The sequence below is a fragment of the Nerophis lumbriciformis genome, linkage group LG26, assembly GCF_033978685.3.
Source record: "Nerophis lumbriciformis linkage group LG26, RoL_Nlum_v2.1, whole genome shotgun sequence".
Classification (NCBI taxonomy): Eukaryota; Metazoa; Chordata; class Actinopteri; order Syngnathiformes; family Syngnathidae; genus Nerophis; species Nerophis lumbriciformis.
The window spans coordinates 16,076,685-16,100,356 of NC_084573.2; the positions used below are offsets into that span (position 1 = coordinate 16,076,685).

The 23,672-nt window shown below is 39.6% G+C and overlaps 1 protein-coding gene across 1 annotated transcript; it reads right to left on the bottom strand.

Moving 5' to 3' along the window:
• Positions 1 to 15: 15 nt before the first annotated feature.
• On the bottom strand, positions 16 to 23,672 carry eif2b4 (eukaryotic translation initiation factor 2B, subunit 4 delta). The gene is made up of 13 exons (XM_061987313.2): positions 23,594 to 23,672; positions 23,131 to 23,168; positions 22,886 to 23,045; positions 16,393 to 16,587; positions 10,075 to 10,157; positions 6,073 to 6,164; positions 5,865 to 5,979; positions 5,689 to 5,765; positions 5,486 to 5,588; positions 4,761 to 4,888; positions 4,526 to 4,703; positions 4,262 to 4,442; positions 16 to 273 (listed from the first exon to the last, which is right to left on the bottom strand). Exons 1-13 carry the CDS (start codon positions 23,613 to 23,615, stop codon positions 74 to 76), a joined length of 1,572 nt encoding a protein of 523 aa, XP_061843297.1. The 5' UTR covers positions 23,616 to 23,672; the 3' UTR covers positions 16 to 73.

Sequence of the window (23,672 nt, forward strand, 5' to 3'; positions counted from 1 at the left end):
ACGTATGAACTCGGCTTAAAAGTCCCATTCTTTTGTAAATGTGTATTTATTATTGCATGCTAAAAGCCGCAGTTTACTGGTCGACGTTTTTAACGCGCAGCACTACAGGAACCGACGTACAGGGGATCATGCCCAGCTCTGTGATGACCACGTCCACGAAATCGGGCGGCGTCACGTCGTAGACCAGGTTGAGCAGGCCGAGCGAGGGTACTGTCTGCCAGTGCTCCAGTTGGGTCTTCCCCTTCCGGGTCACAATGAGGTCATCTGGGTCATCTGAGAAGAGTTACATTAAATGTCAAAGGATTATGTAGTAGCGATTAATCAAATTTTTTCCATAGTTAACTCATAAATAATCACTATTAGTCTTTAATAACCGTATTGAAATGTACACCCAAAAGAGGACTGGACAATTTGTTTGATTTATGCAAATTAAAATATGCTTTTTCTAACAGCTCAATACAAAATGGAAACAAAAAGATGCAAGACATTTTCTACCTGGTGTCAAATCCAGTCCTTCAGTGCTCTCTCTTTCTCCCATTATGAAATAATACAAAACCCAAAACCAGTGAAGTTGGCACGTTGTGCAATTCATAAATAAAAACAGAATACAGAATGATTTCAAATCCTTTTCAACTTATACTCAATTGAATAGACTGCAAAGACAAGATATTTAATTTTATTACTGCACTTACGTGCAGTAATTTCTCCAGATCCTCCGAACCTTTTGGTGAAATCCCTAAATTCCTTGCAATAGCTCTTTGAGAAATGTTCTTCTTAAACTGTTGGACAATTTGCTCACACATTTGTTCACAAATTGGTGACCCTTGCACCATCCTTGTTTGTGAATGATGAGCATTTCACGGAAGCTGCTTTTATACCCAATCATGGCACCCACCTGTTCCCAATTAGCCTGTTCACCTGTGGGATGTTCCAAATAAGTGTTTGATGAGCATTGCTCAACATTCTTAGTCTTTTTTGCCACTTGTGCCAGCTTTTTTGAAACATGTTGTAAGCATCAAATTCCAAATGAGCTAATATTTGCAAAAAATAAAGTTTTCTAGTTCGAACGTTAAGTATCTTGTCTTTGCAGTCTATTCAACTGAATATAGGTTGAAAAGGATTTGCAAATCATTGTATTCGGTTTGTATTTATGATTTACACAACGTGCCAACTTCACTGGTTTTGGGTTTTGTACATTTAAAAGTTTTCCCACTAATTTTCACCCTTGTATCTTCACTTTTTTGTCTGTCAGTCTGGGCTCTGACATACAGTATGTTAGACATGCAACATTTGTTGTGTAAGGGGGCGTACCAAGTCGACCGGGGGCAGAATAAAGAGACGTGTGGAAAAGAAAAAAAGTATCTACCGGCGAGGTCGTGTTTTGCCTTATCGGGGGAAGACATAAAAGCAAGCCCAAATAACACGTTGAAAAACAAGCATATAAACAGTACACACACACACACACACACACACAGTCAAAAGTTTACATACACTTGTAAAGAACATAATGTCATGGCTGTCTTGAGTTTCCAATAATTTCTACAACTCTTATTTTTTTGTGATACAGTGATTGGAGCACATTCTTGGTCACAAAAAACATTCATGAAATTTGGTTCTTTTATGACTTTATTATGGGTCTATTGAAAATGTGACCAAATCTGCTGGGTCAAAAGTATACATACAGCAATGTTAATATTTGGCTACATGTCCCTTGGCAAGTTTCACTGCAATAAGGCACTTTTGGTAGCCATCCACAAGCTTCTAGCAAGCTTAAGGTTGAATTTTTGACCACTCCTCTTGACAAAATTGGTGCAGTTCAGCTAAATGTGTTGGTTTTCTGACATGGACTTGTTTCTTCAGCATTGTCCACACGTCAGGACTTTGGGAAGGCCATTCTAAAACCTTAATTCTAGCCTGATTTAGCCATTCCTTTACCACTTTTGACGTGTGTTTGGGGTCATTGCCCTGTTGGAACACCCAACTGCGCCCAAGACCCAACCTGCGGGCTGATGGTTTTAGGTTCAAGGTTCGTACACCTTTTCCATGGCCAAATTCAAGCACTTAAGGACTTTCAAGATCAATTTTCCAGTTTTTCCAGTACCCTTCAAAAGGCGAAAACCAGTGTGAATCAATCCATAGCCTTGTTGTTTGAGGTCACCAAATGCTGTCTGTAGGAAAAATACGGAAAATCTGCTAAAACGTAAGCCTAACATTGAACCAGCAGTTATCATTAACTGAATGGGGCATAGAAAATGAAGCAGTGTTTCTGTAGACTATTCAATGTCATTAGTGTTTGCAAATGTGTCCCCATTTGTGTTGTTTTTCAAATGTATTTGTCTTTTTCTTACTTACAGCACTCAATGACATTGAACAGCACGGATTGATTCACACCGTATTTGTGCTTGTAAACTGCATAACGTGATATAAATACACGCACCCTCAAAATGTCAATCTTCCTAATTTATTAACAAAACCGTTCCACATTAATATAAGGATAATAAATTAAAGGAAAATATTTAGTTTGTTTCACAACACCTCAGTCACCTTTCATTAAGCATATCTAGCCTTATGAATGCAGCTATAATAACAAATTAACAAAAAGACAAAAGTTAACTTTTTTTGCTTTCACTGTGGTAGCCAGACAAGTTAAGTAGACAATGAAACTAATAGAGCAAGAAATGCATACAACCATGTTGTGTAAAAACTACAAAATCATTCATATGAAATCAGCTCTAAGTTGTGAAAAAGGTTACAAATTATACATTACATGACCTTCACAGTACAAACAAGTCCACAAATGGACTAATAATTTCCATCCCGGCATGATGGACCGATGCACCACTGTCCTCTTGGGGGCAACACAGAGCTGTATATATGGCTCTGGCATGTAAGGGCTCATGCAAAGACAACAGATCAAGCGTGTAGCTTTAATTTTTAAGGAAACGTATTTTATTTTTTCCCATTTTGTAATTTGCCTATTGAGTCAGACTGCCGAGAAATATGATGAACATTTCCAAGCATTTACAAGCACTTCACCCAAAATTCAAGCATTTCTCTTCTCTAACCTTGAAAACACAACATTAAAATCCTAGCATTTTCAAGGTTTTTAAGCACCCGTACGAACCCTGTAGATTGTCCTGAAGAATTTGGAGGTAATCCTCCTTTTTCATGGTCCCATTTACTCTCTGTAAAGCACCAGTTCTATTGGCAGCAAAACAGGCCCAGAGCATAATACTACCACCACCACGCTTGACGGTAGGAATGGTGTTCCTGGGATTAAAGGCCTCACCTTTTCTCCTCTCAGCATCCATCCACCCATCCATCAATCTTCTTCCGTTTATTAGAGGTCGGGTCGCGGGGGCAGCAGCCGATTGCTGGGCATTGTGGCCAAACAGCTCAATTTTTGTTTCATCTGACCAAAGAACTTACCTCCAGAAGGTCTTATCTTTGTCCATGTGATGTCAGATGAAACAAAAATTGAGCTGTTTGGCCACAATACCCAGTAATATGTTTGGAGGAGAAAAGGTGAGGCCTTTAATCCCAGGAACACCATTCCTACCGTCAAGCATGGTGGTGGTAGTATTATGCTCTGGGCCTGTTTTGCTGCCAATGGAACTGGTGCTTTACAGAGAGTAAATGGGACAATGAAAAAGGAGCATTACTTCCAAATTCTTCAGGACAACCTAAAATCATCAGCCCGGAGGTTGGGTCTTGGGCGCAGTTGGGTGTTCCAACAGGACAATGACCCCAAACACACATCAAAAGTGGTAAAGCATTGGTAAAGGAATGGCTAAATCAGGCTAGAATTAAGGTTTTAGAATGGCCTTTCCAAAGTGCTGACTTAAACGTGTGGACAATGCTGAAGAAACAAGTCCATGTCAGAAAACTAACAAATTTAGCTGAACTGCACCAATTTTGTCAAGAGGAGTGGTCAAAAATTCAATCAGAAGCTTGCCAGAAGATTGTGGATGGCTACCAAAAGTGCCTTATTGCAGTGAAACTTGCCAAGGGACATGTAGCCAAATATTAACATTGCTGTATGTATACTTTTGACCCAGCAGATTTGGTCACATTTTCAATAGACCCATAATAAAATCACTGCTCTATCACTCTATCACAAAAAAATAAGAGTTGTAGAAATTATAGGAAACTCAAGACAGCCATGACATTATGTTCTTTACAAGTGTAAGTGTGTGTGTGTGTGTACACACACACACAATTTAACAACAGCACAACAACAAAGACTGGTTCTTTTCCTTACCGAGTTCATTGGACACGAAGGAGTCAGTCTGCACCCGGTCACAGAACTTGTATGTCTCGCAGCACACCAGCACAGGCACATTGAAAGCTTTGGCCACCAGAGCTATTTGGGATGTCCCCACGCGGGACATCATGTAGCCGTTGGCGAGCAGCGCGTGAGCTCCGAGGAACACCTTCGACACCTATCAGAAGTGACGGCAAACTTTCCTCCACTTGAACGCACCGGGATTTAAACCGAAACTGAGTGCTTGAGTATGGCGCTCACCTCGGGGAGAATATAGGAGACGACAGAGATGAGGACGTAGGTGCACCTGATGCCCTTCTTGACCAGGCGCCGAAGAGCCTCTCTGCCTTCCAGCCGAGGCCTGCTGTCAACCACGATCACACGGAACTTCCTGCCCATGTCGAAGGCCTCGCACAGAATGTGGTTGACCAGCGACGAGCTGATCAGGAATCAGGTGTTGGGAGTGGGGTAGCCGTGACCTGATGTAACATCTTACCATCCATAGACGAGGATGACATCGCCGTCGCTGATCTTTTCGATGGCGATCTCTGCGATGGCTTTGGCAGCAAGGACTATCTTTTCGTTAATGTAGCTATCGATACAGCCCAGCAGTTTGGTCTTCGCCTGAGGGGAGGGCGAGAAAGAGGTTACATTTCGTAAATACACAGTATTTTATATAAAACAGCATTTTAAGATTAGATAATTATACGCTATATCTTGAAATTTGGGATCCTTTATATACATTTAACTATTAAATAAATTAAAAGTGGGATTTTTTGCTTCCTTGTGGTAAATAATGGCTAAAGTGTGATTGTCAAGCTTATAAGATGCTATGCAAGTGTAAGCCACCATGGCTGCTGTTGTTTTTTTTAATTAAAAGGCTGTGAAGGTGATTGAAATGATGGATATTGATTATACATATCTATTACTGTAATTTGTTGTTGTTTAATGTTTTAAGCACTATTATCGATACTGTTGTTAAAATTATGAATTTTAGTTTTTCAATTTGTTTTAGTATTCTATTTGTATGTCTTCTTAATTGTTCTGTAAATGTCTATCCTAAGTATTGCAAAGCTGGGGTTGGTTTGGAGTTGGGGTTCTATTTTTCTTTGTATTCTACTGATTACCATTATATGTGATTTTTGTAAATACAATAATTGTTTGATTAAATAAAACAGTCCTATTTGATTTATTAGGAATGTCAAAAAATGCAACAATAACCTCTTCTTCCTTGCAAAGACTGGGAATGTTGGAGATCTCTTTCTTGATGTATTTGATTGCATTACCCATGCTGGCCGACAGAGGGCGACATTGATTCAAAAAGCTGCAGCGAGGGGGGGAATAAAATGTAAATATATACACAGTTTAGAGAAAAATCCTCCCTTAAAAATTGCACTTTAAAACTGAATGAGAATTTTTTCTACCTGATGTAAGGTTTCAATTTGTTGACCAAGTCTCTAGACAGCTCCTCATGAGGTGGAGTGGTGTAGTCCCTTATCACCTGGAAACATATTTTTTAATTTTGTTGCACATTTTCCAGGTTAGAAGATAAGGAATTAGACACAAACAGTGTTTTTGAGCATCAAAAGAACACCTGTACCTGTTTAAATGCATGTAGCAAGGCTACAGAGCGAGCGTTGGATCCTGCGACGATGCCCTGTGAATACTGTAGCCCCAGTCGAACAATAGCTGGATGTATGACCGAGGAGGGAATGCTAGCAAGACAGCGTGAAAATGCATTTCCTTGTCTTACCGTGTACAATAAATGTAAATGTACTGTAAAATAATGCTTTTTAAAGCCAGTTTACCCGACTTGTTGCGTTAGAGGGGTTTTGCGACTGTACTGGTGAAGGTGTGAGAAGAGGCTGACCTTGTAGCCGTAGTCTAACCTCAGTGGGATCTAAAAATAATTTAAAAAAAGAAGAAATAAACCAAATGGATCAATTGTTGCACATAGAGGGGAGAAACAACCCAAACACAGCAAAGTGAATGCATGCATAAAAACGGCTTAGCACAGGGATGTCAAACTGGTTTTCATTGAGGGCCACATGGCAGTTATGGCTGCCATCAGAGGGCCGCATGTAACAGCGAATAATGTATGAATTTGCCTCTGGATATTCATTATTTAAGTATACTGTCAATTTTACAGTAACAACTTTACATTTACAAAATTTTACTGTAAAATAGTGTTTATTTTTTACAACATTTTACAGTAAATGGAAAAACAGTACCACTGTTTTTTTTTGGAGGGGGGTGGGGGGGGGGGGGGGGGGGGGTGGGGGGGGGTTTACGGAAAAAGCTAGCAGCTTAGTTGCCAGAATTTTTGTGTTAAATTTACATTTACAATGGAAAAACAGTAAAAGTTATTTTTTTATTCTGGCAACTTAGCTGCCAGTTTTTCTACCGTAAAAACAAATGTACCGTCTTGCCATTTACAGTAATACACCGTTAAAAACATCTACCATAGATTTTACAGTCAAACTGGCAGCTCAGTCAACAGAATTTTAACGCAAAAACAGTAGTAGTTTTGTTCAATTTACAGTAATATGCTGTAAAGAACAACGTAAAATGTATTGTCTTTTTTATTAATTTGATTGGTAGTTTTCTGTAAAATCATAAGTCAAGCAGATATTTACCGGTAAGTATTTATTTTTATTTAGACAAAAAATGTTTGGAAAGTATGATAATATACTGTAATATTTGTTGCAATAGTGGATACTATTAAAGTTTAAATGGCATGCAATTTCAAGAACAACATATGAAAAAATATCAACTACATTTATTGAGAAAATATTAAGTACTTTATTGACACATCATTTCCAGGTGTTTGCGGGCCAGATAAAATGATGTCGCGGGCCAGATGTGGCCCCCGGGCCTTGAGTTTGACACCGCTGGCTCAGCACAACTTTTCCTTCTAAAAACCTGCACTACAAACATGTTGTTAAGCATTGCTTTTGTACCTTTTCAGTAGCAACATGCTGTGATGTCTGAAAGAAATGGTCGTTATGATCATGTGCTGCTAAAACTCAGTCAGTGAAGCTCATACAGAACAGACGAGGGGGAAAAAGCAATTTGACTAAAAGTGAACTGATAGCGAAGTTACTTTAGAACCAAAACATTTTAATTGGTTATGTCAAACAATGTCCTTTTTCCCCCAATATGACGATAAACACTTTTGCATTAATCACAATAAATGACATACTTACATCAACTGAACTAACTTTAAAAAAGACACCAATATTTTGACATACAGTAAAAGCATTGTTTTTTAAGAATATCAGAGCAGTGGTTCTCAAACCTATTTTATCAGGTACCACCTCAGATGACACTTGGCTGTCCAAGTATCACCATAGTGAGTCACCACTGTAATTCAATGTTAGTCACTATTAGCGACTAACAATAAAATACAGTAGCGTAGTAGGCCTAAGTATTCATTAAAAATAAGGCAGAAGTTTTATTTAACAAGTTTATTTAATATTTTTGGCCACTGTAACATTGCACAGAGTTTGAAGAGTAAGACTGTGTTGGAATATAGGAAAATAAAACACTGTACTTTAATCAAATGATTCTTTGACGTATCCTTTGATGTAGCCCGTGTACCAATACGTTACATGTACTACAGTTTGAGAATGACTGTCATTTTTTCAAATGTTTTACTTGAACGCATGTCATTCATTTGTTCAAAACTTCAAAAAGTTTTATTTTAACAAGTTTATCCAAACTAGCACATCAGTCGGAGTCTCCACACTCATCTTTGCACTGGCGAATGCTAATGCATTCGCCAGTGCAAACCTGATCACTGACCATAAAGTTACCCGCTGTGCCTTTCAGGTAACCATCCGCAGTTAAGGTGAAGGAGCATGTTTGCGAATAACCTGAGTTTATACATGAGTATTAGGGATGCCCCGATCCGATATTGATATCGGGACGTCCGATACCAGCAAAAGAACAAGTATCGGATGATTTCGACATCCATCTAAAATGTCAGATAAAAGCGCTCCAATAAAAGCAGTCCTGCACTGCCAACCTTTGCACCAGCCAGTTCACATCTAAATGTCCTATAAAACAAACACAAGTTTGGTCTTTTAGTGTACAAAACCCAAAACCAGTGAAGTTGGCACGTTGTGTAAAACTTACTATATTTAATTGAATAAATTGTAAAGACAAGATACTTAACGTTCGAACTCGAAAACTAATTTTTTTTTGCAAATATTAGCTCATTTAAAATGACGACATGTTTCAAAAAAGCTAGCACAAGTAGCAAAAAAGACTGAGAAAGTTAGGGAATGCTCATCAAACACTTATTTGGAACATCCCACAGGTGAACAGGTTAATTAGGAACAGGTGGGTGCCATGATTGGGTATAAAAGATGCTTGCATTAGTGCTCAGGCATTCACAAAAAAGAATGGGGCGAGGGTCACCACTTCGTGAACAAATGCGTGAGCAAATCGTCGAACAGTTTAAGAACATTTTTCAACGAGCTATTGCAAGGAATTTAGGGATTTCACCATCTACGGTCCATAATATCATCAAAAGGTTCCCTCAGGCGGTACTGCATCAAAAACCGACATTAATGTGTAAAGGATGTCACTACATGGGCTCAGGAACACTTCAGAAAACCACTGTCAGTAACTACAGTTGGTTGCTACATCTGTAAGTGCAAGTTAAAACTCTACTCTGCAAAGCAAAAGACATTTATCAACAACACCCAGAAACGCCGTCGGCTTCGCTGGGCCCGAGCTCATCTAAGATGGACTGATGCAAAGTGGAAAAGTGTTCTGTGGTCTGACGAGTCCACATTTCAAATTATTTTTGGAAACTGCGGACGTCGTGTCCTCCGGAACAAAGAGGAAAAGAACCATCCGGATTGTTACAGGCGCAAACTTCAAAAGCCAGCATCTGTGATGGTATGGGGGTGTATTAGTTCCCAAGACATGGGTAACTTACACATCTGTGAAGGCACCATTAATGCTGAAAGGTACATACAGGTTTTGGAGTAACACGTTGCCATCCAAGCAACGTTATCATTTCAGCAAGACAATGCCAAGCCATGTGTTACAACAGTGTGGCTTCATAGTAAAAGAGTGCGGGTACTAGACTGGCCTGCCTGTAGTCCAGACCTGTCTCCCATTAAAAATGTATGGCGCATTATGAAGCCTAAAATACGACAACGGAGACCCCGGACTGTTGAACAACTGAAGCTGTACATCAAGCAAGAATGGGAAATAATTCCACCTGAAAAGCTTAAAAATTGGTCTCCTCAGTTTCCAAATGTTTATTGAGTGTTGTTAAAAGGAAAAGCTATGTAACACATGGCCCTGTGCCAGCTTTTTTGCAACGTGTTGCTGCCATTAAATTCTAAGTTAATAATTATTTGCAAAAAAAAAAGACGTTTCTCAGTTCGAACATTAAAATGTCTTTCTTTGCAGTCTATTCAATTGAATATAGGTTGAAAAGGATTTGTGAATCATTGTATTCTGTTTTTATTTACGAATTACACAACGTGCCAACTTCACTGGTTTTGGGTTTTGTACATTTTTACCAAATCATCATTTAGGTATATTTATTTTGTGACATTTGTGTTTGGTGGGGTTTTACAAGATGTTTATAATGTAAACTGGGTGCCTTGGCTCAATAAAAGTTGGGCAACACTGTATTAGGGAAAGGCTTTTAGAATTAGTTTTCCACTATCAACCCACATGGCTTATTTGGAGAATGGCGTCTATAATAGCAAATGACACTCCTTGAAGACATTTAATCTGTGTTTGTATTGCAATTTATACTTTATTAATGTGACACAGTAGCTAACCTGTTGTCGTTCCAGCTTCTTGGCAAGTTTCCTTAAAACATCTGGGTCGTCTACTTGGACATGTTCAGGAATCCTCTTCACCACTGGAACAAAACAGAACAAATTGGTGCAAGTAAGCAATGTGTCATTTTACGCTTCAGGCAGACATCTGAACCAGACGTTAATATGGTAATATTGCTGTAGCAAAATTATTTGCAAAAATGCATTTTAATCTGTGTATGTGTAATCAGATGCGTGTGTGTGTGTGTTTCAAGATGTCTGTCCGTAATTATGATTTGTCTGTGTGAAAACAATCTGTGTATCCTTATTTCGATCGACGTGTGTAAAGAAATAAATAAAGTGTGTGCATATTTAGGTGTGTGTAAAGCAGGACCTCTATTGTCTTTTTACACGAACTTTGGCGACACTTCTGCCGCATACAACTTGTCTTTACAGCGATTTGAACGCTTTAAAAGGAAAGGCAAGGGGGAGTTAGAGACAAATCATTTTCAGTTCGATGTCCGACTTGTTGTGTCATCGGATTTGTTGTCTCATGTTTTGGACACTCGGTGAAGAGAGGGGCGGAGCTTTCAATTGATCACCTGGTGGTGAGTCGGCTCCAATGGTGGGGGAGGATGCCCGACAGACGTGGCAGGCCCAAACCCACAGCGAGGGTCTGCTTAGAAGATCTGTCAGAGTCTCTTGTCAGAAAGCGTTTCTGTTCCCACCTCCGGGAGAACTTTGAACATGTTACGAGGGAAGCAATGGATATTGAGTCCGAGTATACCATGTTGTCAAGGCAGCAGATCGGAGCTGTGGCTGCAAAGTGGTCAGTGCCTGCCGTGGCCGTAATCCCAGAACACACTGGTGGACACCAAGGGTGAGGGATGCCGTCAAGCTAGGAGTCCTATCAAGTAGGGGTGTAACGGTACGTGTAAGGCTGCAGCTAACGATTATTTTTCTATCGATTAATCTATAGATTATTTTTTTCGATTAATCGGTTAATCTATAGATTATTTTTTCGATTAATCTATAGATTATTTTTCCTTTTACCGATTATTTTTTTAATTTAAAATGAAGATGAAAAAATAAATGTAGGCCAGTTTTTTCAAAAGGCATGACTTTTATTTACAAAAAAAAAAAGTATGGCCACTCAGTCAACATTGACAACAACATGACAAAATATTCTGTAACAATGTAAACATTTAAAACTTTTAACATTTAACACAATTAAAAGTAGCTTATTTGCTTTTTAATGTGCAAATATAAAAGTAAACATCCAGTGCAAATCTTAATATTCTGCAATCGTATAAGCATTTCTAAAGTAAAAGTATTGCTTATTTTGCTTTAAAATGTGCAAAAATAAAGATAAACATCCAATACAAAAAAGTGCAAAACGAAATATTCTGTAACAGTGTAAACATTTCAACAAAAGTAAAAGTATTGCTTATTTTGCTTAATATCACAACAATGATAGTATGATTAAAGTGAAAGTTAATTGTTCGTTTGTACATAGTATATGTAACTGTTAATGTTGTAAAAGGTATTTGCACAACTAATTAACGTTAGCGTTAAAGAGGAGCGCGTCTTTGTAAACACTGAACAGGCACGCCAAACGCACCTCTCAGAGCGAAACACTGTTTTAGTTTATGAATTTACAACGCATATACAAATGACACATTCATGTTTTTGTGTAATGATGACAACGTATACTCACGCGGACGATTGACTAGTTGATGGTGATGGCAAGAACGCTGTCGGGTGTTTTCTTTTCAAATGTTCGTTCATAGCCGTTGTGCTGCTATGATAGGCCATTTCCGCTCGACACAGTGTGCATACAACAACTGTCAAGTGTTTTGCTTTTTTCGCTGTGCTTATCCCACACTTGAAGGGATGTACCAATGCTGAATGTGGCTTCTGGATTTCACTCAAAAGACCAGACCGTAGTTACTTTTTCCTTTTATTTTCCTTTAGTTTGCAACAGTTTTTCCAACGAAGAAACAGCCTCTTTTTTCTTCTTTAGTCTTTTTAGCAGTCATTAGCAGTGTTAGTAGACTTTAGTTTCTTTAGCTGTCATTAGCTGTCTTTAGTAGCCTTTAGTAGCCTTTAGCTTCTTTAGTAGGTGAAAAACCTTTAAGGACAAAACACCACAAGATTAACATGCTGTAAAAAATCAATCAATTATCAATCCCATAATTTACAATTATTAATTAGGCTATCAAACTCTTAACCATTAAACAAGTGCAAGAAAATGGACACATCTTTTCCCTTTAAGTTAAAACAGATTTTAAATAAATTGTCTCAACATAAATGCACCAAGATACATATAAAATACATTTAAACCCAGAAACAGAATAGATAAATGCAGCAGAAAACCCAATATGCAAATACATAAATACCTAACCAATTAACCACCTATTTAGATACATATTTAAAATCCATATTCAATATAAATATATTATTAATTTAGCAGTGAAACACTCAATCTTAAACGCTGTCTACTGGTAGAAAAATGCCCCTTTTTCTATGCCCTCACCAGCAGCCAATGATCCAACACAGTTAAATCCAACACTTTAAGTTGAGCGACTTCACCCTCCTGATGAAGCAAACTGCTCCAACATTTATCAAACTAAGCAAAGAATATCAACACTAAACAACAGTTACATAACACACTGTGACTGTGTGTATTTAGCCTCCAGACTAAGCATGCTACATGCACACAACCCCCCCCCCCCCCCCCCCCAATCTCACCAGCACAACAGGTGCGCCACACCCACAAAGAGAAATATTAAATCTTACATACTTTTGGCACAACTGTGTTATCTGTAATGAACTAAACCTTTGGCATCTTTTGTACTCCTTGATTTGACAAAGCTGTCTAATTACTGGGCTCGCGCACCAGCAGATGAGACGGGAGCGCGCCGCGTTATACCTGCGCGTGAATGTAAACTGATCGGCTCTGATCATATAAGCCGAATGGCCGAAATAATGCCAAATTATATACATTTCCTGGGGTTGCCTAGGTGAATAGTGATGCGGATGTGCTCTAAGATAAAATATAATTTTATTAAGTGGGGTTTGGCTGGTTGCTAAGCAGCCACGGTTGCTGACGAGACAGCTGTTCGCCGCTACAACATTATTAGGCCGTTTATTGAAATACTCCCACACTTTTGAAGACTTTTGGCGTGCTTTTTTTCCCTCGCTCGCACCGCTCGCATCATCTGCTTGCGCTCCGCCATGACGGCAGTGTGACGTAAATATGCGACGCATCGACGCATAAAAACGGCGTCGACGTATTTACGTAACCGATGACGTCGACGCGTCGTTTCAGCCTTAGGTACGTGTATTTGTTTTTGAACCGTTTCGGTACGGGGGTTCCGGTTCGGTTTGGAGGTGTACCGAACGAGTTTCCACACGAACATATGAAGTAGCCGCCTAAGCTAAAGTCTTAACAAGCTGCTCTGCTTTCTGCCTCCGTCTCCTACACAGCACCCAGCATTGTCCCACTCACACAACCATCTGCTGGACTCTAGAAAGAGGTTCCGCAGCCTCCGAAGCAGAACCTCCAGGTTCTGTAACAGCTTCTTCCCTCAAGCCGTAAGACTTTTGAACGCATCATAATTAAATTATCCCCTCAACCCCCCCCAAAATGGATTAACTCGCTGGAATAAAAAAGACAATATAACATACATCCATAAACGTGGACACATGTGAAAAAGTGCAATATATTCATCTGTACAGTAATCTATTTATTTATTCATATATATTTATTTATTTTATATATATATATATATATATATACATACATATATTTATATATTATTTATATATATTTATTTATTCATATATGCACCTTATTGCTTTTTTATCCTGCACTACCATGAGCTTATGTAACGAAATTTCGTTCTTATCTGTGCTGTAAAGTTCAAATTTGAATGACAATAAAAAGGAAGTCTAAAAAGAAAAAAGAAAAAAAAAGTCTTATCTGATTGGTTACAACCACAGCGGTAACAGCCAATCGGAAGTGCGTATTCAGAGCGGTAACAGCCAATCAGCAGTACGTATTCAGAGCGCATGTAGTCAGTGCTTCTGCGGTGGGGTTAGCAGATAGGTGTTTAGCAGGTGAGCATCAGGCAGCGGACTCTCCTTAAATTAAAATAAACACCTCCCAGTCAACTACTAGTAACATCACTATGAGCCCGTTGACGTTCTAGAAACAAACCGCAGCTCAGCTCGCTCGCAGTCCTGGCTTGAGGTGAAGGCTAATTAGCTTTTAGCGTAACGTTAGCTCATTTTGCGGTGTGTGTGTGTTAGCTCATTGTGCGGTGTGTGTGTGTGTGATAAAAATCAACTACAGGCTTCTCAAATGTTGAGTTGACTTGAAACTGTTTAATGTTGCACTTTTTATATGTAGAAGAAAAGTTTTGTCCTTTTATTTAATCTGAGCAACAACTTGAGGCAGTTTAATGTTGATTAACGTGGGCAGAATTATTATAGTGTTCCCATTGTTAAAAGGAGCCATTTTTAAAAGCCATTGTTTACAAATTTGGTAAATAAATAACCAAAAAATTTATATTTTGTTGTTTTCTTACTGTACCAAAAATCAACCGAACCGTGACCTCTAAACCGAGGTACGTACAGGAACCGAAATTTTTGTGTACTGTTACACCCCTACTATCAAGTTATTTTGGCTCATGGGACTCTGGAGTCAGCGGACAGATAAAACAGGCCAAGTGGTGTGCGGTTTTGGCTGGGGCAGAGTCAAAATTCGGACATGGGAGGAGTTCAGGGAAGCCATGGAGAATGAAATCCGAACGGCTTCGAAGCGATTCTGGACCACCATCCGCCGCCTAAGAAGGGGAAAGCAGTGCACTGTCAACACGATGTTTAGTGGGGACGTTGTACTGCTGACGTTGACAGGGTATGTTGTGGCTCGGTGAAAGAAATACTTCAAAGAAGATCTCAATCCCACCTACACGTCTTCCAATGAGGAAGCAGTGCCTGGGGACTCCACGGTGGGCTCTCCTATTTCTAGGGCTGAGGTGGCCGAGGTAGCTAAGAAGCTTTTTGGTGGCAGGACGCTGGGGGTGGATGAGACCCTTAAGAGTTCCTTGAGGCTGTCATGGTTGACAAGACTCTGCATCATTGCCTGGACATCAGGGGCAGTGCCTCTGGATTGGCAGACTGGGGTGGTGGTTCCTCTATTTAAAAAGAGGAACCGGAGGGTGTGTTCCAACTATCGTGGGATCAAACTCCTCAAGCCTTCCCGGGAAGGTCTATTCAGATGTACTGGAAAGGAGGCTTTGCCGGATAGTTGAACCTCGGATTCCTGGTCATGGAACTGTGGAACAACTCAATACTCAGCAGGATCCTTGAGGGTGCATGCCCAACCAGTCTACATGTGATTTGTGGACTTAGTGAAGGCATTCGACCGTGTCCCTCAGGAAGTCCTGTGGAGAGTGCTCAGAGAGTATGCAGTATCGGACAGCCTGATTGTGGCGATCCGCTCCCTGTATGATCAGGGTCAGAGCTTGGTCCGCATTGCCGGCAGTAAGTTGGACCCGTTTCCAGTGAGGGTTGGACTCCACCAGGGCTGCTGTTTACAACTTTTATGGACAGAATTTCAAAATGCAGTCAGGTCGTTGAGGGGATCCGGTTTGGTGGCTGCAGGATTAGGTCTCTGCTTTTTGCGGCTGATGTGGTCCTGCTGGCTTTGTCTGACCAGGATCTTCAGCTTTCGCTGGATCGGTTTGCAGCGGAAAGTCTATGGTTTTCGCCCGGAAAAGGGTTAAGTGCCATCTCCGGGTTGGAGAGGAGATCCTGTAGCAAGTGGAGGAGTTCAAGTACCTTGGGGTCTTGTTCACGAGTGAAGGAAGAGTAGAGCATGAGATTGACATGCAAATCGGTGCAGAGTCTGCAGTGATTCGGACCCTGTATCGCTCCGTCGTGGTGAATGAGCAAAGCTCTCAAATTTACCGGTCGATCTAGGTCCTTATCCTTACCTGTGGTCATGAGCTTTCGGTTATGACCGAAAGGACAAGATCAAGGGTGCAAGCGGCCGAAATGAGTTTCCTCCGTCGGGTGGCGGGGCTCTCAGAGATAGCGTGAGAAACTCTGTCATTTGAGAGGAGCCAGATGAGACGGTTCGGGCATCTGGTCAGAATGCCCCCCGAACGCCTCCCTGGGGAGAGGGAAGTCTGGGCTTCTTTGCTTAAGCTGCTGCCCTCACAACCCCATTTCCGATAAACGGAAGAAGATAGATGGATGGATGGACACATAGATTGAGATACAGGTTTGCAAATAATTTTGCTACAATACGGTAATACTTTCATAAGTTACCTAGCTGAAGCTCGCTTGGAGGTACTTTGGGTTTGGAAGGCGCAACAGCCTGCTGGCCCATGTCTCCTTTCTTGCCCTGTTTGGAGGTCCTCTCGGCATCTTGTCTGGCTCTCCTCTCAGCTTTCAGCTCTGCTTTGGTCCTGGCAGGCTTATCCGCTGGCCCGGGAGTTTCAGAGGCAGGCACTGTGGAAGAAGCTGACACAAACGATGAGGATGAAGCACAACAATGCAATACAATGCAAAATGCATTCAGGTTGCACCAAACAATTATTTCTTAAAACAACTAATCCATCGATAATATTTTCGATTCATCTGTAGATTAATTTTGTGTGTATCTCGCCGTTTTTAGGTCAAATTTACAAACTAATTACCCAAAAATACACCAACAATTTTCTTGCATCTTGATTGGTCGAGGGTCCAAAAGTAAAATCACTTACGTCTTACTTTCTTTGACATCCTGGAGATTCTCTAAGGCTGGACCATTAATCGAAAAATAAAAGACACCAGTACTCTACTGTATTAATTTTTGGTGGTTCCGTGTGTCTTCAAATGTGTTAATAAACGTTAATTGTTTAGTAATAAAATAGCTTAATTTATGTCACATTGAGCCGGTAACCGTGCCGTCCAGTTGTTGTATATTGTTTCTTACACTTTTGTGTCTAATTTGCAAGTACAGTACACTATTATATAGCAGAGTTTGCATACAGTTGCAACTCCAAGACGTTAGATGGCAGTAGTGTATAGGCTACTGCAGAGTTGTGAATAAAGAAAGGATGGCCAAATTAGTTTCAGGCGATCTCCTCAATGATTGGTCAAAAGGCACTCACGTGACAACAGGGCACTATGAATACCACCAACTTTAAGCTGATGCTATGTGTTTGCGGTGCTTCCTTGTTAGTTTTGTGTAAAAAATGCCCTGTTGTGCAGCGTGGGTTGCTCCACCCGCGAGAATTGTGGAAAGCTTCTACAACAATTTCCACACAACCCGGAAAGAAGACCAGTATTGGAATTGAAGGTCCGGAAACAACACTGGAGAGCCACCGATTACGGCGTCTTGTGCCAAGTAAACACCTGACACGACTGCGTTTTGTTCAGGAGAGACCACACAGAAGCTGACACAAATAAGATAAGAAATGTGTACATTTAAGAGATGGTTTTACAAAAACAGACTCTTTAAGTCTCAGTAAAACAAAAATAATGCAATTTGGTAGTAGCAGGAGAGAAAGTCAAACTCAAATGTAAATAGACAAGCATTGAAAAGCAAAATAAACCAAATTTTGTGTGTTATAATTGATGAGAAAGTGCACTGAAAATCTCATAAAAAATACACCAAATAAAGTGGCAAGAAATATGTAAAAAAATAATTATGGAAAATATGTTCTGAACCAAAAATCCCTCCATATTCTCTGTTATTGTGCAGAAATATAGGCAGATAAGTAAAATAGTAGACTTATTCCCTTCCCTTGTGACCAAAAAAGAAAAATCAGTTGGAATAATACTGTACATAATTAGTTATTCAGTGATTAAAAATAGTTGACATACTTCACACGAAAGTCATAATTTCTCCGTGATTGTTAGTCCAAAGCTGAAGTAGATTTTGGCAAAATTAGGGTAATACATTTTTTTTGGGTCGTTCTGTGTATTGTTTTACACTTATTGCGCTGTCGTGTGTGTGTTAGAATGCGTGCTGGTTACGAAACACAGCACGAGTGCGTCAAATACAGCCGCAAAATTCTACTTTCACAAAATAAAGGCATGTTTTATTGTATGTTTATGAGCTGGAGTATGTTTATAACTATATATAGACATAATTTTGGTTTATTTCTTCAGTAACACTAATGCCGAAACGACAGCAATTGCATGCATCATGATGCTCATTTGAAACATAATCATTAACTCAAAAAGTATAGCAGCACAACCGATCATTTCAACGTCATAAACCAGCACAAACATAGCACAAACAAATGAGACCATTTTGTTACAATTTGGAGCACGAATTAGACTGTTTTGGTGGATAATTGAAAAATCCTTGTAATTGGTGACATCACTTTTAGTATTGTTAATCTTTAATAACTCAAACTATAACTGCACAATTGATCATTTTAACGACACAAACCAGCATAAACATAGCACAAACAATGAGTATTTTGTATTGCTTGGAAGACAAATTAGACGATTTTGGTCAAAAACTGAGAATTCCAGTTGGCTTGTGATGTCACTCCTAGAATCGTTCATCTTTAATAACATCAAATATAGACATCGACATCGATAATTTCAACTGCACAAATCGAGCACAAAATAATGAGACTATTTTAGTTTCATTTGTGACTATTTTTGTTTAATTTGGAGAAAATCGGGGGGTCAGCTTCACGATGAGGTCACTTTCAGAAATTTTAAACAATATCTTCGAAAACAAATGCATCCCAATCAAGAAACTAACTGCTCAAACAAATGAGATTACTTTGGTTCAACTTGGACAAATGGGGGCTTGGGGGTCTGGCTGAACTTTGATTGACCTACAGAATAATCTTTTATACCTCAGAAGTGGAGTGCCCCGGACAGGACTGGGAAAAACTTTTAGAAAAGTAACTATAATATATTAATAAAATTAATAGTCCATTGTAGAAACATACAAAATATTACCGTAATTTTCGGACCATTGGTAGCACCGGGCCTATTCAGGTCTATTATGATACAAAAGGCGCACTGGATTATAAGGCGCATTTAAGGGGTTATATTATGATTTTTTTCTAAATATAAAACACTACCTTGTGGTCTACATAACATGTAATGGTGGTTCTTTGGTCAAAATGTTGCATAGATTATGTTTTACAGATGATCTTCAAGTAGCTTTCTGACAGTTGCTTCAGGGTGCGTCGTTTTGTGGGCGGTCTTATTTACGTGGCTCACCTTCGACAGCGTCTTCTCCCCATCATCTTTGTTGTAGCGGTGTAGCGTGCAAGGACGGGAGCGGAAGAAGTGTCACAAGACGGAGCTAACTGTTTTAATGACATTCAGACTTTACTTCAATCAATAACGGAGCAGCATCTCCTCATCCGTGGCTCAATAATGCAACATGAAAAAACGTCCGACCGAAACCCTCTAATAACTAAAGTTCCAAGGTTGAATTATGTAAACTCACTACAGTTTTTAGCGCTTAGATAGCTAGTCTACTGACACATATAAGAAAAACATTGCACTACTTTATATTAGAAATGGCAACACCGGAAGGTGAATGTCCCATAACAAGAACAGTGTTTCCCCCAGAATATTTGTTAGTTAAGGTGGTGTCTCTCCAGGGGGAAGGGGCCGTCCCCCGGGACAGGCGGACGGACGGGGAAGGGGCTGGGTGGGTGTAAGTAACAGTGTAATTTGGCCTGTCGCCACCATCACGTGTCCATCATCTCATCGCTGCCTGGGGGGGCAATAGACTACAGACTGTGGTGAAGAAGCCGGGCTTCTTCACCGCAGTCGCGTGAAGAAGCCTACAATTTTTGGTTGTGTTTTCCGCTCCGTATGCTGAATGGCAATATACGATATATATCTCAATATTTTTTCCGTAAAGTAAAAACAAAACACAAAACAGTCCTAGTTACCTGAGATACTAAGTATGTCATTATTTTGTCTTAGTAAGTCAATATTTACTAAGTCAAAATAATGACATACTTAGTATCTCATTCATTTGACTTAGTCATTATTTTGTCTTAGTAAGTCAATATTTACTAAGTCAAAATAATGACTAAGTCAAATGAATGACTTACTGTAAATAAGCGTTTGCAATAATCGTTTGAAAAAAAAGAGTTAAAAGTGGGGCCACATGCTGACATATGCTGAACTCATCATGCTTAATTTATTACAGCAATTGGGAAGCCTTCAGTTGATTTTTATTATGTAAATGTTATATTTTTATCAGCATGTGATAGCAGGGACTCTGCCATTCAAAACTAGGCTGCTACATTGCTAATGATTAATGTAACTATAGCTGAAAAAAATTGTACAATAGCAATAGGAGAGACTATTCATCCCTGAACACCATGAAGTTCATGTAGGCTTTATGATGCAGTTACATTGTTATATCAACTATCAGAGACAGAAACTCTTCATTTAACATAATGTCCTTTTTTGCTGCTTCAACACAGAAAAAGGTCAAGTGAAATAACTTAGTTGTTAACTGTAGGTCAATAATGCTTGTCTTTCTCTCAGACAGACAGGGATTTACTGTCCGTAACACACACACGCACGCATGCATGCACACACCGCAAAATTACGTTACGCTAAAAGCTAATTAGCCTTCACCTCAAGGACTCCGAGCGAGCTGAGCTGCCGCTTATATTTCTAGAACATCAACGGGCTCATAGTGGTGTTACTAGTAGTTGACTGGGAGGTGTTTATTATAATTTGGGGAGAGTCCACTGCATTATGCTTACCTGCTAAACACCTTTCTGCTAACCCGTACCGTCTCTCCTCTCTGCCTGCCTCTGCCGTGAGCACTGACTCCATGCGCTCTGAATACGCACTGCTGATTGGCTGTTACATGCGCTCTGCGTGTAACCAATCAGATGGTTGTGTGGGTGGGACAATGTTGGGTGCTGCAGAGACGTACTGACAGGAGGCAGAGGCAGTACGAAGCGTAGCAGCTTGTTAAGACTTTAGTTTAGCACCAAATGATAATATAAATACATTTAATAAAGTCAAATACAAATAAGGCAACAAGAGAAGTATCCTACACTTCTCTTTTGTAAAGTAAATCTGAACAGCTGATATGGGCATCTACATCAACTATATGATTTGCCTGAGAAGCTGGACAGGACAAAAAAAAAAATCATTAAAAATTAAAAATAAAAAAACAAAAAAGAAAAACAATTTTTTTTATTTTTTTTTAAGACTTTAGTTTAGGCGGTGGCTCTTTGTTGTTGAGGCGGCCGCCTTAACAACAAAGCGCTGCGGGAAACCCCGAAGAAGATAGAGAAAAAGAAGACGCTTATCTACTACGTTGTCGTCACGGACTACATCGGCGGACGCGCGCGCATTTTCAGGACTTATGCAGATCCCAAATACAGATCAGTAGGTACCAGAAGGTAAGAAAAGTTGGTTTTGCATAATATTGAGAAAGAAAACGCCAGATAATGTCTGCTAATAGGTGCTAATAGGACGCTGGCGGGCCGTATGCGGGCTGTAGTTTGGGGACCACTGATCTAAACTTTATCGCTGCCAGGTATTTTTTTCTATACTTTTATTGTCATATTTTCAGACTGTGATTGTTCTGTTTTTGGCCAAAGTAAGACAAAGAAAACTATCTGAAGTTGTCTTTATTTTTTAGTTTTAATGCCATGATTTTAATAGTCCGGCCTGCGCATGCGCAGATTTATTCCTCCATGCGGCTCCTGAGCTAAAATTAGTTGGACACCTCTGATGTACAGTATTACAGTATATGTAACCGCCGCAGCAAAACGAGTGAGCATAAAATAGAGAGTAGATCTAGCAGAAAGTAGACATTATAAACAAAGAGAGGTAGCTCAATTATTTTTTTTTTAACTTGAGACTTCCCACGGGCTGTAGTTTGGGGACCCCTGTTCTATACTCTCGTTGGAACATTTAAAGTTTTGGTGTTGTTTACTGGCGTATCTCTCATGTGTGACTGCCATCTATTGGTCACACTTATTACACCATGTACCAAATAAAATAGCTTTGAGGTCGGTAAGCACAACCAGAATTATGACGTGCATTAGGCGCACCGGGTTTTAAGGCGCATTATCGATTTTTGAGAAAATGAAAGGATTTTTAGTGCGCTTTATAATCCGAAAAAGACGGTACATAAAATGATTATTTAAAAAATATGTATATATAAGCTGACCATTTAAAAGTAAAACTATGTCAGCTAGTGACACATACTAGCAAGTTAAATAATAAAAATAGGCATTGTACAATTTTTCAACCTTCAGCTATAAACATAAACCATTATTTTGTAGAAAAATAAGCATCTCTCTTTTTTTTCCAAAAAGGATATGATATTTATCTGACTAATTACAGTGTCTCCGCTGTGGAGAACAATTCTTAGACAGGGAGGTGTCCAGCCAGCCAGTTAGATGCTGTTTTGTAACGATTTGCACGAGTATTGATTTCATGTTTACAGTTAATAATAGCAGCTTTTACAAAGTGGTGCTAACATGTCACACAGTGTTAGTTCGGTGGTTAGTTACCTGATGGTGGAGTTTCACTTACGGCTTGGACACGCTCGAAATTCGACATTCATTCAAAGTTTTCGCATTCTGTGTTCACATTATGTTTCTGGCAGTATTTCCTCTCTTTGATGAAATATCCATTTTAGAGTATTGCAAGTTGCCCTGTTGTCATCCTTTCTCATGAATAACTCTCGAGCTTTTGTGCCGCGAAAAGTGACGTCGATAAGAGAATCGTTAACAAAACCGGCAAAGGATTTCCAGGAATTTATACTACCATTCCTACACCGACCCTAAAACATTTCTTCCCATACCTTGCTGTGTCGGGAGTGGTAAATGTGAAGCGGTAGCAGCAGGTGTGGTGTTGTTTTCTTGCGACGCAGCATCATCTTTTTTTTCTTTGTTTTTCTTCTGGTGTTTTTTCTCTTTCCTCAGTCGCTGCTTCTCCTCTTTGGTCAGCTCTTTGCCTTCGGTCTGTGCTTGGCAAAGGGCAACAATGTTAAATAATTAAAAAATAATTACATTTAAATATAGAAATACAAATATACACACTACTTGCCTTTGCACGGGTTATGTCAACCTTCTTGTCAGGTCCTTCTGAAAAAGTTTGTCCAACACTTAAGCTAAACTTATACATGGAATTGACAAGTTTATTTATTTTTAGCACATAGTCAATCTAAACCTGCCTAAAACATTGCTAAGACACGATGCTAACTGTGCTTCTCTATTTAGCCACCTCAACATGACGGCAACACAGCCGTTATCGGCTAGTTTGTGAGTAAAAAGACAAAACAAGAGGAGATGATGCAACAACATTTCCAGCTCAGTGGGACCACTTAGAATCACTAGCTTCCGTGCTAGCGTTAGCATCAGGTTATCATCGTTCGCTAACAGTCAAAACTAAATCATTTAAAACTATTTTTGAATGACAGTGTATGTTGTTGTGTCACTCAACACAACACAGACATAAAACATACTAAGTGTGATTAAATGCAGCAGTTAAAACACTCTGTGGAACTCACCTGCCACACCACTGTCAGCCATTTTTACGACGCTGCTTTACGTTTCCCCCGGCGGCAAAAAGTGTTTACACAAATACCG

Excerpts from the sequence above, each read along its gene's own strand:
- eif2b4 (XM_061987313.2), bottom strand. The coding sequence starts at position 23,615 with ATGGCTGACAGTGGTGTGGCAG. Across the intron at positions 4,889-5,485 it reads GTCTTTGCAAGGAAGAAGAG|GCGAAGACCAAACTGCTGGG; the intron begins GTTATTGTTGCA and ends CCCTCCCCTCAG. Across the intron at positions 4,443-4,525 it reads TCTCCTATATTCTCCCCGAG|GTGTCGAAGGTGTTCCTCGG; the intron begins GTGAGCGCCATA and ends CACTTCTGATAG.